This window comes from Empidonax traillii, unplaced genomic scaffold (assembly GCF_003031625.1).
Source record: "Empidonax traillii isolate 1590-97213 ecotype Southwest subspecies unplaced genomic scaffold, ASM303162v1 scaffold321:size1084243, whole genome shotgun sequence".
Lineage (NCBI taxonomy): Eukaryota > Metazoa > Chordata > Aves > Passeriformes > Tyrannidae > Empidonax > Empidonax traillii.
The window spans coordinates 1053257-1068865 of record NW_020955514.1 but is presented as its reverse complement, the minus strand read 5'-3'; the positions used below and the strand labels follow the sequence as shown (position 1 = coordinate 1068865).

General features: G+C 42.1%; 1 protein-coding gene across 1 annotated transcript; it reads right to left on the bottom strand.

The window, feature by feature from the left end:
* Positions 1-2437: 2437 nt before the first annotated feature.
* On the bottom strand, positions 2438-6956 carry ADRA2C (adrenoceptor alpha 2C). The gene has a single exon (XM_027891419.1). The coding sequence runs from the start codon at positions 6931-6933 to the stop codon at positions 5596-5598; it is 1338 nt and encodes a 445-aa protein (XP_027747220.1). The 5' UTR covers positions 6934-6956; the 3' UTR covers positions 2438-5595.
* Positions 6957-15609: the final 8653 nt, after the last annotated feature.

Sequence of the window (15609 nt, the reverse complement as noted above, 5' to 3'; positions counted from 1 at the left end):
TTAGATTTTTCAGACAAGTGTAGTAAAGAAAACTGCTTTATAGCAGAATGTTGTTTATTGAGAGAAAAGCTCTCTTTTTTTCTAGCGTAAACAGTATCTTCGGTGTAGTCTATTAAAAATAAAGCTTCTGCAATTTTGCATTGATTTCTGTTTTCCAAAAGAGAAAAAGGTGGTGGTGAAAGAAAGACTGGTATTGCAGTAAGACTTTAGGTCAGGACTAAGACACCAGGTTTCCATACCTACTATTTTCCATGCCTGTCTTTTTTTTTTTTTTCTGTATGATACTGACAATATTTCTTTACCTTATAAACCATTGTGCAGTTGAATTAAAAAATGTTTGGAATAGTGTAGTGAAGGACATGTGCCAGAGGAGAGAGAAACTACTTAAAATGTCTTCTGTCATATTCAAAGGGCCGCCTCTTCAAACAAAGGCCATGTACCAACTGTAGGTATTACCTTAATTCAGACCAAGCATGGTAGTCACTGTGAGTTGAAGATATCCCACAGTAACAATGATCCACCCACTGGAGGACAGGGCATCTGGCACAACCATCTGAACAAGATGAGCAATTTGCCCCTTTTTGCTTCTTTGAGAAGCAGTATTTCTACCGTTTCCATGTTTTTTACCTCCCTAGGACTCTCTTAGGAGTTCAAAGTGTTTGGGACCCACAAAATTAAAGCCAGCTCAGTTATCAGAATAGGATCTAGGGAAATTTCACAATACACCTGTGACTCTTCAAACTCCTGATTACTCCTTTTGCATATGCTTTAAGTGTCAGACTCTCCTATTTCTGCCCTGAAACAAAGATATGCAGGGTGTATAATATGAACTGATGCTTTTTGCTAAAACTAGACTATATTCAGTGTAGCATTATTGATGCTACATAGCCTTTGGGTCCAAGTGCCAAACTGTATTTTTGGCTTAATTTCAAGGACAAAGGACAAATTAAAGCTTGGTGTTGAACACTGAAGTGAGCAATCCTTTATCTGCCCTCTCCTGTGGCATCTTTTGTATGGTCTACTTGACCCACAGATCCGAAAGACAAATTAACATTTGCAATTGTGTAACAGAAAAAGGCAAATTCCTCCACTGTACTTGGGTGCAGTGCAAAGAAGGTATGTAAATACTAATCCCCCAGTGTTGTGGGTTGTGACTTCCTCATACACTGTTCCCCCTCCAAATTAGAGCTTATTCTCTGAAGCATCTAGTTGGTTTCTGCTCACCAACCAGGTCACAATAAGCAACCATGAAAACAAACTCATAGATATAGCATCTGGCCTTCCTCTTGCACAGCTTCTAGGTGTTCTCTCCTTCTTGAGAGTAGTCATAGTTTAAGGTCAGAACATTCTCCTGAAATGCATGTTTTTACTCACATTTCCTGCAAAATCCTTGCACTTCTCAGCTGCTGTTCTAACCAATGCCAACTTCCACAGACCAACAGTTTTTGTCTCTGGAAGACAGATGCAATCAGGTAATGCTCTTTACACAGCTTATACTAAAAATATACGATAGGGTTTGTTCCTCTGGTTATATAGTCAGAAAAACCTTAATCCATACCTTCCATGGGTTTGAACAGTAGAAAAAGTTAAGCAGAGAGGATTGCATTCCTTCTGTTCTCCTACATTTACGCACAAATGTTTGCTTAAATTCCTCAGGCAGTTACTAAAAAAGAGGAAACGTCTACGGAAGCTCTTAAAGTCCTTGCCCACACTGAGTAGTTCCTTCATTCACAAGTAAACTGAAGTGTCCTTGGATTACTCACAAAGGATAATACGGGCCAATGTGGGCAAAACTGCCTCTAGTCTTTTACTTCAGATCTGCTTCTCAGAAATCTCCAGTCCTCTTGCAGCAACATGATTCTTGTGAACAGAGATCACACAGAACAACAAGGGCCTGATTCTTAATTCAGACACTGATTTAAAGCTGTGATCCTGTCAAATCTCCTATATATAAGGCCCCTTCCATCTGCCTCAAGCCTTGAAGAGGCTAATTCTGCGTTTCTCGCTCACGCAAAACTCCCACAGAGGCAGCTGAAGGACAGCAGCACTGAGTTCCCATCCCAGCTAAGTGACACTGTTCAATATTTCAATACCCAACCAAGAGTGGTACTGTTCAGAAAACCGTTTTTGAAAATGAAACATTAACTTCTCACTTAGGACTGACAGAAAATTTTCTTCATGGTGAAATGAGCAAATGAAGAGTTAAGGACCAGGTACTTTTTAAAATCGATATGGCTTCGCAGCAACATTTCATTCTTCCACAACAGTAGAGAGTGTTTCAGCCAGCTCATCAGATGTGATCAAAGAAACAACTTGACACATTTAAAACATAAAATATCTTCTCCCTTTTTTTTTTTGAGCAAAAGCTGCATAGACTGTTTTTCTCCTATATATGCTATTAGCCAACTTACAGTTGAAGCAACAACCACAGTGTGAGTAGCAGAGCTGACAACTTTTTATGAAAAGTTAACACTACACAATATGTTACAAATTCCAGTCTTCAGCTATTACAAGTAATAAGAGAACACTGTAATTAAAAAAAATAAATCAGCCCCATTTTACTTGAAGCATATTCAGTACTTACATTAAAAACAATTTTTATACAAATCCTCTGTATTCACTAATTTAGGGGGAAATGCACTTAAAAGGGGTGTAAACTGCAATCTTTATTGATATTACTTTTTATCTAGCTCAGAAGAAATAAGATCCTTTTGAAGCACTGAATAAGATTAGAAAGATTGAAATTGTGTTGAGGAATAAGTTAAAACCACAGAAAATGCCCTGTTTTTAAATATGCTGCACATAGATATTCATTATCTGCATCAATACCTTTTAAACATTTGGAAGTGCAAAACAAAAACAGAAGCATCATTTCCTCTATGTTTATAATGATCAGAGAATATTTTTATCACAAAGAACTTACTTTTAAGGCACATCAGTCATTCCATTTATACTTTATGTCAATTAAAATCTGACTGGCAATTAAATTTCATCTCTACAGATTCCTTAAATTCTACAAGGAAAAAAAAAAAAAAGGAAGTACTCTGTTTACAGGCCACAATCTCATTTCAAAAGCAGTGCAACAGTGAAACCACTCTGAGCCTGCAGACTGGGAAAACCCTCTAAACCAGCAGTAAGTAACAAAAGCAGACCTTCATCTTGGCAGAAACAGGCATCTCTAATGAAGCCGTCCAGGAGCTCAGAGGTAGTAGCCAGGTACCATATGTTGCTTTGGTGATTATATAGTTTCTTCAGATTAAACAAACCTGAACTTTATAGCTACATCGTTACCTACAAATAATATGAGCTTGTGTCAGCTCTTCTTGATGTAAATTTAAAAAGAATTCTCCATTTTGTAAAAGAGAAAATGGCTTGTAATTTCCTCCTCTCTGTTGCTATTTTTCCCTCTCATTTATCTGCCCCAGATACATAGTGTACCAAATCATTTGTTATTTAAACTAAGCTCAAATCTTTTCACACTCTGAGCATTATTTCAAGGAAGTATCCAGGAAGTTATGCACCTAGGACTTTGAAAATTTATCAGTTGTTTCTTTAGTGAAATCAAGCAAAGTTCTAATGCATTTGGTGCAATCATCTAATACCTACTTCAGCAGAACTCTCACTTGAATATGAGCCTGTTGAATGAACACCAGAACTTCAGCCACTGACAATCTCCTTTTCCAGGGTTAAGGGAACCAAATGCTTATTATGAAAAACTGATGAAACAAAGTGATTGCTCTAACATTTCTCCTTATGCCACAGAGATTTCAAGAGAAGAGAGGCTACAGACACCTGTCAGAGAGAACAGAGGGAGTAAGGAAGGGGATATCTAATGATTCTCAAGTATAGATTCAATTTAGCTGTTTTAAGAAGCCTGTCATATTGTGATTAGATTTCTTTTTTCTTTTTTTTCCAAAGAGCTGTTTGCTATGGAAAGGTTCATTTGAGGCAGATGCCAAATCCTGCTGCCAATAGAAGGAGTGATACACATAGACTGGAGCAGTATTTACCCCATAAACAGAATACACACCTTGCAGCAGCACAGCTGGAGAAGGGATGCAAATGCTTAGCTGAGTCTTACACTTGATATGCATCCAGTGATGAATGTACAGACACCAGTCCCTGCCTCCCATTCTCTTCGTTGCAGTTTATGATACTTTATAAACCCACGGGAAATACGGTTTGTTTTAATAACTATTCAAACTGTACTCCCCTCTTCCTCCCTCCTCCAAAAAAAATCCTCTGAAGTCATAAACTAGAAATGCAAACAAGAGAAGAGAAAGCAAGCAACATTAATACTAAAGGTTTGGAGCAGCTGCACCTTCTTTTGAGATTTGTTCACATACAACACTGACTATCTGCAATGTATGCTTCTCATTAAAAAATAAATATAAAGGATTTAGTTGTCCTAAGACTGTAAATACGAAGGATTTAAAGACCTTAGTAATATGGTGATTGCTCTTCCTCTGAAAATCTGCATAGCAGACTGCCTTCAACTGCCTGTCTGAGAGCAGCACAAATCCAGCCCTGAGATTAACCTTTTGAGGGGGACTCAAAAAGGGGTGCAGGGGGGAAGTTCCCCAGGGCACATGCAAGTGAAAACTTGGTTTTTTTCCTTTTATCTCAGAAAATGTTAGGCGAATTCACCAAAATCCCTTTTTTTTCACTACCTGCTCCAGGACAACAAGGTCCCTAGGTCACTGAACTGAGAGGGATGGAGCAGGAATTTACTGCCTGGCGATCCAGCAGGGGCAAATGAGGTCATGTGGTGTATGTGCTCTTTTTCATATTTCATGAAAATATGCAAGACTCCCAGGTTTGTCCCACTGACTAACCAAAAACTACGGGAAGAGAGGAAAAACATTTCCCATCCACCTTTATAGGCAAGATCCCTCCAAAGGAAAAGAAAACCCCATGCTTTCTGTTTGATTTCATCCCTTGTGCAAAATCATGATTCAGAAGGTTTTAACAGTACAAAGGTTTATTTAGAAAAGAGTTTGGATTGTTCTTTAGGGTTTTTTTGGCAAACATTTAAATCCTTTCATAACTCAAAACACTGTCAGTGCCTGGTACTTTGCACTTTCCTTCCCCACACAAGCAGTAAAAGCCAATTTCTTACTGGGACAAACCCACCATAGGCCCCAGCTGCTCTATTTATAAATACTGAAATCTCCACTATCACTGCCACTTAACCCTTTCCTCTTGATGTCTGTTTTTGTTTTTCCACAAAACTCCAGAGCCCATAAAAGCTCACTGCCTCACAAACTCAGTGTCTTAGCCTATTTTCCTCTACCGGCTCCCCATGCCCTCCATCAGGGCTCAAACACAATCATTCCCCTACCCATTTACCCATCCACACTCCAGCACTGCTCCTCCAGCACCATGCTGCCCTTCTGTAGAACACTGAATGCCCTCAGCCTCCCCAACACCATCCCTGTACCCCACAGCATCACCCTGCTCCACTGAGGGGGCCAGCCCTCTTCCTTCTCTCAGAGCCCAAACCCCATGTTCTCTTCCCTCCCTTCTTCTCCAGCATAGAGCCTTCTCCTTCTCTTTTAACTCTATTCCTGCTTGAGGCAAATCCATCCCTCCAGCTCAGTGTCGGAAGTTCTTCTTCTTCTTCTTAAAAAGAATGTGTTTAAAGGACCTGCGGAAGTCCTGATTGAAGATGGTGTAGATGACTGGGTTGAGGGAGCTATTGCAATACCCAATCCAGAAGAAGAACTTGAAGAGAGTCTCGGGGACCTCACATGCCTCCCGGCAAATACCATAGAGGCTGTAGCTGAAGAAGAAAGGGAACCAGCAAACTACAAAGACCCCCATGACCACGGCCAGCACAAAAGTGAAGCGTTTCTCCCGGGCCTGGGCAACTTTCTTACGGCAGATGCTGCTACGCTTCCGGCGGCGGCGATATGAGAAGAACTGCATGGAGCGATTGCTGGCGCGGGACAGGCGGCTACTGGAGTGCTTGGAGGAGTATGAGTAGGAGAAGGACTGGCTCTTGCTGCTCTTGCGGGGATGCTCCTCCCGGCTCCGCCTCCGCCTGCTTTCTGAGGTGCTGCTCTCCTCCAGCTCAATGTCCTCCAGCTCAGAGGCTTTGCGCCAGTGGTGAACTGAATAATGTCCATTCTCTCCCAGCTGCATCCTCATGGATGTGCAGCCGGCAGCAGCGCGGCTCAAGCCATTCTCAGTCTGGGAGGACCCCTCTGGCATCGTACGCTTCTCAGAGAGGGTCCTGGTCCTTAGCTTGGCCACGCGGTAGATGCGGATATAGACCAACACCATGATGAGGCAGGGGGCAAAGAAAGAGCCTATGCAAGAAGAAAGGATGTACCATGTCTCATCATTGAGCTTGCACTGGGGAAAGACATCTCCTTCAGGGTCCCGGTACACGGAGATCAATGGCGGGAAGGAGATGATGGCTGAAATGAGCCAGACGGTGAGGATGATGGCCTTGATCCGCCGGGGTGTCCGCTTGAGGTTGTACTCCACCGCCTGTGTGACCGACCAGTACCTGTCGAGGCTGATGGCACACAGGTGGACGATGGACGAGGTACAGAAGAGCACGTCCAGCGCCAGGTAAATGTTACACCAAGCCTTGCCGAAGTACCAGTAATTCATCAGCTCGTTGGCTAGGGAGAAAGGCATGACCAAGGTAGCCACCAGGATGTCCGCGCTGGCCAGGGATACCAGGAAGAGGTTCTGGGGGGCTCTCAGCGCCCGGCTGGTGAGCACAGCTATTACCACCAGCACGTTGCCCACGATGGTGAAGACGATGAGGAAGCCCACCACCGCCGCCAGGCTGGCCACGGCCGCCGGCGAGTATGGGGAGGGCGGTCGCAGGAGGGCCGAGGAGGACGGCGAGGCGGGGGGCAGCGCCAGGGACTCGTTGAGGGAGCCCAGGCTCGTGTTCACCAGCAGCAGCAGATCCATGGTGGGTGTGCGGGGCGCCGGCGTCCTAGAGAGCCCGGCGGAGCCCCCGCCCCGCCCCGCCGCCCCGCCGCCGCCGCCCCGCCGCCCTCATCGCGCCCCGCCGCCGGTCCCGCGGCCGCTCCGCCGCCGCCGCCGAGCCGTCCGCGTCCCCCGCCGCCGCCGCCGCCGCTCAGGGCACGGCCGGGCGCCGCCCGCCCGGCGCGGGAAGGAGCGCGGCGGCGCCGCCTCCGCCCGGCCCCCGCCGAGGGGGCAGCGGGGCACGGCTGGCCCCCGCCGCCCGCCAGGTCATGCCCGGCTCCGGGCAGCCCGCGGCTCCGCTGAGGACACCGCGCGGCCGGCGGGAGTCCCCGGCGGGAGCTGGATCCTCGCAGGGCGCGGGGTCCGGAGCGGCGGCAGCGGCGGCATCAACTCCCATGGAGCGGCTCCCGGCGCCTCCGTCCCACTCTGGCTCCGCGCTCCCAATCGCGGCGTGCCCGGCGCCGCGCGCATGCTCAGTGCCCGCAGGTGCAGCCGCCCCGGCGGAACCCCCCGGGCGGGCGGGGGAGCCCCGGGAGTCGCCGGGCCCGTCCCGCGGCCGGAGCGCCGAGCCCCGCGGGCGGGCTGCACTCTGCTCCCCGCGCCGGCCGCCGGCAGGAGCGGCAGGCGCGGTGGGCGCCCGGCGGCCGGAGAGGTGTTTGTGCCGGGCGCGGCTCGGCGGGGGCGCGGCGGCCGCCTCGGCGGTGCGAGGTGCCGGTGCCGGTGCCGTGAGCGGCGGGTTCGCCTCGGAGCGCCCCGGCGGGGTCGGTCTCCACCTGCGGTGCCGGCCGCTCGCGCTGGGGGGCGCCCTTGGCCGCCCCGTCGCCGCCGGAGGGACCGCGGCTGTTTTGGGATCCTTGGGAGGTGTGCGGGGACGGGTGCGCTGCACCTGCTTTTGGAACCGCCTGAACTCCTTCATCCTCGTCCTGATGGATGCTGAGGATGCCTGGATGCGTACTTCTACCTGATGCTGCTTCTGTGGGCTTTCCCTGCCTGAGCCTCCCTGCTGTGCCCCACCTGGATCCAAAAACAGTCCCGAGGTCTCGAGAGTTGCACTCTGGTGCACACGTTCTGCTTAACGCTGCCGGGGTCATATTCCTTATGGTGCAAACCTGTGAGTGGTGAAGGCACATACACCCAAGAGAACTTCTCTTTCACTGGAAAAACTTTTAAAATAATAATTGTAATGATCCACAGGTTGGAACAGAATAGCCTGGGGCAATGGGGAGTGATAAAGCATACTCTGATTCCAGTTACCTTTCTGGTGCAACCAGCATTGGCTCCTCTGTTCTCTGTGTAGCTTCGTGATCTGGATTATGAAGTATTGGAAGTGAATATGCTTAGCTCTGATAGGAAGGAAAATTCCTCTGGAGATTATGATCCTATTAATCTATTTTGTAAGCAATTTACTCTAAAGGCTTTGTTGTTGTTGTTGTTGTTTTGTTTTGAAAACTAATTAACAAACGTTGTTACCGCATCTAAAAGAGAAAGGACATAGTGCTGAAACTAAACTCTGTCAGGTAACAAACACTTATTAAAAACTGAAATGCAGAAACAGTAATCCACCTAAACAAAGTATAACATATAGAACAAAATGAAATAGAAATCAGATGCCCCCTCAAGTCCTCCTAAATAGACAAGCAACCTGATAAAAAGGGCTTTTTTTGAAAAAAGAAAGGTTGCAAGGTTGCAAAACTCTAGGAAGATTAAATGAATGGAGTCTGAGGTTTTCAAAGTTCAAACTGGAAGTAAATGGCATGTTTTTAACATGAAACCTGAATAACCACTGAAGCAGCTTCCTAATATTTGTGATGAGTTCTTCATATTTGGAAGTTTCATTATGGCGTCTAGGATCTAAGAGGGCAAGGTGCAGGAATTTGAACTCTACACTTTGATATGACTGACATTAGGCAGAAAGGTAGAATGTATGATTAACAGGTTCTATCTGGTTTAAAGTTTAGTAAATACAAACTACAAAATCACATGAACATTTAGGATTCAGGAACTGTCAAAAAAGAGGTATAAAAAGCCTCACAATATTCATTTCCATTACTAGGGTAATGGAATTACGAAGTCACAGCAATGTATGTCTTGAAGTTGTATGAACTGGAACTCTAAATAAACTTTCAACTCATGACTTGGGGCTTCAAATAAGAGGAGTTGAAGCTTTTCAAGACTTATCTTTGCTCAGAATAAGTCAATACAGAAGTTTCATAACAAAAGAAATAATGCAAGTAAATGTATGAGCAATTGATTGGCATTTCTAATGAGAAAATGCCAACTAGATATAGAAAAAGAAAAAATTTGGAGCAAAGTGTGCCCACGTTGATGAGGTTTCTTTTGCACTAAAGCTGTGCTGTGATGTTGAAAGAATTTGGTGTGTAAATCCACTGAAGAAAGGGAAATAACATTTGGGGTTTGTGTGTGTAACTGATATCCAGTTTGCCTAAAGAGCCCTGTGTCACTGGCTCATGTGTATAGAGGTGAATGAAACATGGGCATAGGTACAAGAGATCCAGCCTCATGAATATCTGCTCAGTCTACTGAGAGACAAAGGTAGGAGCAAAGTAAGCAACAGCGGATAAATGAGACGCAGTTGTACTTTTGAAATAAAGTTGTGGACTTCTTTATAGAAATTTGTCCAGTTATGTAGGCACCTAACTGATTTTTTTTTTTCTTTCCAAACCCCTACATTTATGTTACATTCATTCTCAAATCTGGCCTCCCTGTAGTTGTCAGCTTTGGCCTTCATTTGAGCTTATGCTCAGTACATGCTAACAGGCTGTCATGGAAAGAATATGCAGTTTAGATGCTGGATGAAGCACTTCTGGGCAATAAACTAGACTTGGCTTAAACTGATCCAAGCCCACTCTTCCTAAAGTAATCCAATAGATATTGTGCTGTACCCTGTCACTGCTGTTCTGGTTCCCTCATCTAGCATCCAACTGCAAGCCTCCTATCACAGCAGGCTCAGAAGATCCCACAGGAGCAGAACTATTTCTTATTGCTTGTTGTCTCTAACTCTTACTGACTTTTACTTGGATTCTCAAGTTGGGCTGCTCCTTAGTTCAGTTTGAGCTACCAGAGCTCACTGGCAGAGCAGATCCATCTCTGAATTTAAGCCTTAGGAAATCCTAAATCTATCACTGCGAGGCTTAAGAACTGGCCAGTGGTGGCTTTAAGAATTCAAGTCCAAACTCAGGGACAAAGGTGACATCAACCCAGGCACCACAGCTGGTGGAAAGATTCTTTCTGAGACCCAAACCTATAGTCTTCTCTTAGGTTGTACAAGAATATTTGATCTTACCAACGCTGTCAAAAGGACACAATGTGCTTGCACACGAATAGATTTAGGACAAAAAGTTGTCACTGATGGTTTGCACTTCCAAATTTGTTTTACCTCTTCTGTTTAAGATTAGAAGAAACTCTTGTGTGCCTGAAAGCTTGTTAATTTTTTTCCTCCCAGAGTATCAGATGAGCTAGTGGAAAATACTACCTCCTCCTACAAACCTCTCTTGTTATACTTTATATCTTAGGGATTTCACAATTGTAACTGTGTTATTAAATGCTCTTCCATGCATTTTTTAAAAATAATCTCTCCCTCCACAGCAGAACATTATCATTTGAAAAGGAAATATGTCAGCTTTCGTAGTAAAGGGGTAGATACTTGACTTTCAGTGGGAACTGGGTTCCTTACTTCCCCCTTGGGACTTTGAAAATGTGTCTCAGATAAATAAAAATGTTTATAGGACATCCTGATTTCCTAAACATCTGGAAGTGCTTTTTAATCTCTCAAACTAAGCTTTACATCAATAGGCAAAATTATACAGTCTTACCAACTTTACACAAAACTGATTGCTGACAAAACATTCTGTACATCTGTATACTTTCTGAGACACAGTTTGCGTTTTAAATCTGCTCAGGATTCCAGGATCAAATCGAATCAGTTAGCTGAAATCTCTATGAGTAGTTAAAGAGATGACCTGCAGTACAAACAATGCAATAGCAAAATGGGTTATGAGTTAAAGATTAAGTAGCCTGTCCTGGATTTTAAAAGAAAGGAACTAAATATAAGGAAACCAAAAAGTTACTTTGGAGTGGGGTTCACTGTCTTCACGTCTTGAATATTGTTATCAAGGGAAAGATTGTGAAATTCTTTAGTGTTAAATGGACATTAACCTCTAAATTCCTCAAAGTCAGGGTAAAATTCTAGTATCCACAGATGGATATTTTCAAAAGACCTAAGAGTCAACCTGCTTCCATATGATGCTTGTGACAACATCTGATAATTTTTCCTTTGACACGTGCAAATTGAACTGTTTTGTAAATCTAGGCATGAGCTGACCTTTTCTGTGAACATGTTATTTGGACCAGTTACATTCTTTCTTTGTTGACTGCCCTCCTCAAGAAAATTAATCACAAATTAATTTTACATTAATTTATTTAAAGCCTTACATAAAATAAGAATGAAATTTTGAGGAAAAAAATACTCCGGGGATTTTTATTTACTTGTGAATACTAGAAAAATATTTAATGAAAAATATGGGAATTAAACAGTTTTCAGAATCAACTTTTTTTTTTTCTTTTTTTAAAGCAGTCTTTGGACATGAATATCTTTTAAAGATTTTATTTTTGTAGTACAATGTTCAGAGAGGGAGAAAATTTTAATTGAAATGAGTCTGTTTGAAACTCATTCTTCTGTATGAAAGAATATTTCACTGACAATTAAGGGATCAAGACCAAATAAAAATCAGTTTATTTGTTATTTTTTTGCTTGATCTGGAACTAACGCTTAATTGGCAAGTTTAAGTAACTGTTATGCTTGAGCTAAAATTGAATGAAGAAACTTATTGGTTCAGCTTCCTAGTGCAATTTTTTTTCTATATTTGTAACCCTCTTTCATGCTGCCCACTAAACATTATCATAGTGTTGGTAAGGTCATAAAATGGAAATCAAATAATGTGCATCAGCCACATCCTATCTGTTTCATTTCTGTAAGAGGATCCCATCAACCATAACTGTGTCATGGATTCAGTCCTTTGGAGCCGAAGCTGGGGCTGCTGCAGATGTTTTTGTTTGATTCTCCCTGTCACTAGAGAATCATGAAAAATAGATCTATGTCCCCTCTCTTCCTCCATCCAATTTGTACTGTTTCCATTACCTGCACTTATTTAAGGCTTCTTCATTTCTAATTTATTAAGTCAATACTTTAAATAGCCTTCACAGACACCGGTACTGCTAGCTAAGCCATTTGCACGGGATGAGTGCATTATTTTTCTAGGACTCTGCACGGTATTTGAGGGCTCTTGTTCTTGATTTCAGTGGATTCTTAACCATGCAATTCTGCACAGTAATATGTATGGGAAATACTTGGTTTATTGGTCTTAACTTATATCAAGCATGCATTTATTTTGCATTTTGAATGAGGTTATGCAAGTTTGTAAAACTTCATTTTCTAAATAGAGAAAATTCTGTGTAGATAATGTGTCATCTGTGGCATTGCCTATCTCTAATTTATTAATTGTAGGCCCTGTTTGGCATAAGCGTAAGACAACCCTTTCATGACATATTTTCAGCTGCTTTAGTTAGGAGACAGATTTTGGCTACAAACCCTTACATCTCTGCTGTCTGCATTTATATTGAAATAACCATTTCCCTAGTAATGATCAAGTAACAGAATCCACTCCAATGGATTTTAGTGAAGGTGGGGGTGAAGAAGATGCAGTTATTTCTCACCAAGGTTCATCCCCTCCCAGCTGCATCTACTTCATGGTATACTTCTGCTTGGTATTTTGAATCACCATCCAAGAGATTTCAAAGGTTGGTGCTACTTGGGATGATAATCCATCAATAAATCAAACCCCATGCAGTACAGGAGAAGACACACCATCTTGTACTTTGTTCTATGATGCCTTGCAGTAGGAAGGTCTTGTCTGCACTAGATCAATTAGAGCAAATGTTGCCATGTTTCCTGTGTCTGGCATGAATGGCAACTTCAAAACAGTAAGTTGACTGCACCGAAGGCTTTCCATGGAAACAAGAGCAGATTGGTTTATTTCTGCTTACCATATAACCACAGGGACATCTACAAATATCCTGTTGTCCATTTCATTTTCTCATATCTGTGCTATAGTGATTTGACCTGTATGTGCCAATTTAACATTCTTTGTCTTTCAGTGGCTACTTTAAGCTCATGAATATTTGATTACTTCAAGACAGGCATCAAGATCTGCTGTCTTTCACTGGAAAAATGAGGGTTTTTTTCTTGCAGTGCTTCAGAGGTGTTCTGCCTTTCTTAGATGTTCCTCTGTAATAAGGTGAGGTTCTTTTTATCCAGTCATTGCTCCTTATTGCACTTTACTTGTTATGGCTTAAATCTCCCATAAGTCTTTAAACAGTTTGATAATATGTTCTCATGTCTTCCTTCAGTGCTGCTGTTTCTGCTCTCAGTGTCTATCAACAGATCCTCTTTATCTTTTTTTGGCTGATCTTTTACTGCTTTATCTTCATTCATATATTTATTTTTTCCTTTATTTACTTTACTGGCCTTAATGTATTGAATAGATTTAACTTATCCTGACTTTTTTTTTCCTTTAATAGCATCCCATGTGGAATTGCTAATCCACTCTTCTTTCCTGGTTTTAATAAAGAACAGTCTCTGCCTTCTTAATATAAAATTTACAAATGGCTTCCCAGTCTTTTTATATAATGTCAAATACAGTTTCTGCCATATTAGAAAACTTATTTGAATGTTACAACTGAAAACCTTTCTTTATGTATTCATCTTTCATTTTAGAACTATTAATATTTTTCTGATATTTTTTCTTTTTCATGTTGGTTATGTATAATTGATGTTCGTGTGCCCCCGTGTATGTGAATTTCATCATATACAGAAAAGAGGCATATGATTGCTAGTAATGCTATCAGAGGAGATCCAGCATTACTTCACTTATTTAATTTTGAAGGAATAGTGTCCTTCCAAGAAAGGACAACTCAATCAAGAAGACTTTTTGCTACTGTCAAGTGAGCCTTGGCTGTATATACAGTATATCTGTATCTGTCAAGTCAACATGTCACTGATGTCAGTCTGGACCTTGCTAGTAAGGACTAGTAAAAGCCTTTTAAAGGATATTACTCTTTTCCTTATCATTTTCATTTGTTCCAGCTTGATATTCAAAGGTAGTAATTTTCACACATGCACTTAAAATGTTGCCAAGAACGCTGCTACTCTGTCTGTGTTGTAATATTTCACTTCTTTGATTACTTGAGACTATTTCCAGCCTGTATAACAAGTTATGTAGTCCATAAAGGAGGCCAAAATTGGGAATGAGTTGGGAGCAGTGACTTCTCACAGGCATTACACCCCTGCTTTAGCATTATCTCTCAGTGCACTTCATGCAATCCACTGGAGAATGAAGACACAGAGATTTGTTTGACATTTTACTGTCTACTTTGGGTTTGGACTCAACTGTTTAATTAACATTATGCATCTTCTTCTGTATTTTGATTAATGGGGCTTTATATTTAGAAATGGCGAATCAGTAAATATCAATAAACAAGTGTCAGCAAAGTTTGTAAGAGAAAATGGCTTATTAGAAGCATCTTACAAAGCAGAAAAGGTGTCATGAAATTAATTCTTATTTGCTGTAACTCATCCTTACTTATATTTGCCAGTAAGAAAGGCAAAGCAAGGAAGAAATGGAGAGAGGAAACAAGAGGGAGAGAGAGGGAAAGAAGGAGGCATGAAACCACTACTTTCATCTCCTCTTCACAAAGTATCTGAGAAGTATGGACTCGTGCTGTACTTTTTCTGATCTTATAATTTTTTTCAACGTCTTCAGTGTCTGGTAGTTTATGCTCTCCATTTGTATCTAGGCTAATCTCAATCATCAGGAGTATTATGTCAAAAATTGCAATGTACCTTTAGGAACAAATTATCTACTAAATGTGGAGAACATAGGGTTTGCCAAATAAGAACAGTTTAACTGTAACTGTAACAACTAGAAGTTGCACAGCAGGATTTGCAGCAAACACTGTAGGCTGCTGTTTTTCTGTTATGCAAAGCAAATGTTGATTTCAAGTTCACAGAAAGTTCAGGAAATCAGAAAGATATAACTCACTGAAATAATTCTTTAGCAGTAGGAAGACCATAATCAATCAGAAACCTCTGGTTTCTGTTATCAGTCCTTGATCATTTAAGTTACTGCAGCTATTGGAAATGGAAGCCAGTTTAGCATAATATTTAACAGTGCCTTATTTGTATTCTACTTGTCCTAGCTCTATAAGATTCAGGTAACTTCAACTTTGCTGTTAAAGTATGCAGGTGTGCTTGACAGTGCAAGGAGTATCCTGCGAGGAAATGCCAGTGCATTATAGGAATATTATTCTATTTTTCTTTCCTCTCCTGATCTTTAATTATGACCAACCTGGTAAGATGTTCTGGTTCATTTTGTTTATATTAAGCAATTCCAGTAGGTGCAAATCTTGGCTCATATCCACCATAATTATACTTAGGTTATAAGTAAAGAGTTTGCAAGCACTTGTGCAAACACATTTAATCATTTATAAAGCATTTGATACTTATTACTGCATTTAGCCATTTGCCTATATTATTACTCTCTCTCACTTAAGTCACTGACGAGCTAGCAATCCTGTTCTGGT

Coding starts and splice junctions, on each gene's coding strand:
- ADRA2C (XM_027891419.1), bottom strand. CDS start 6,933: ATGGATCTGCTGCTGCTGGTGAACACGAGCCTGGGCTCCCTCAACGAG.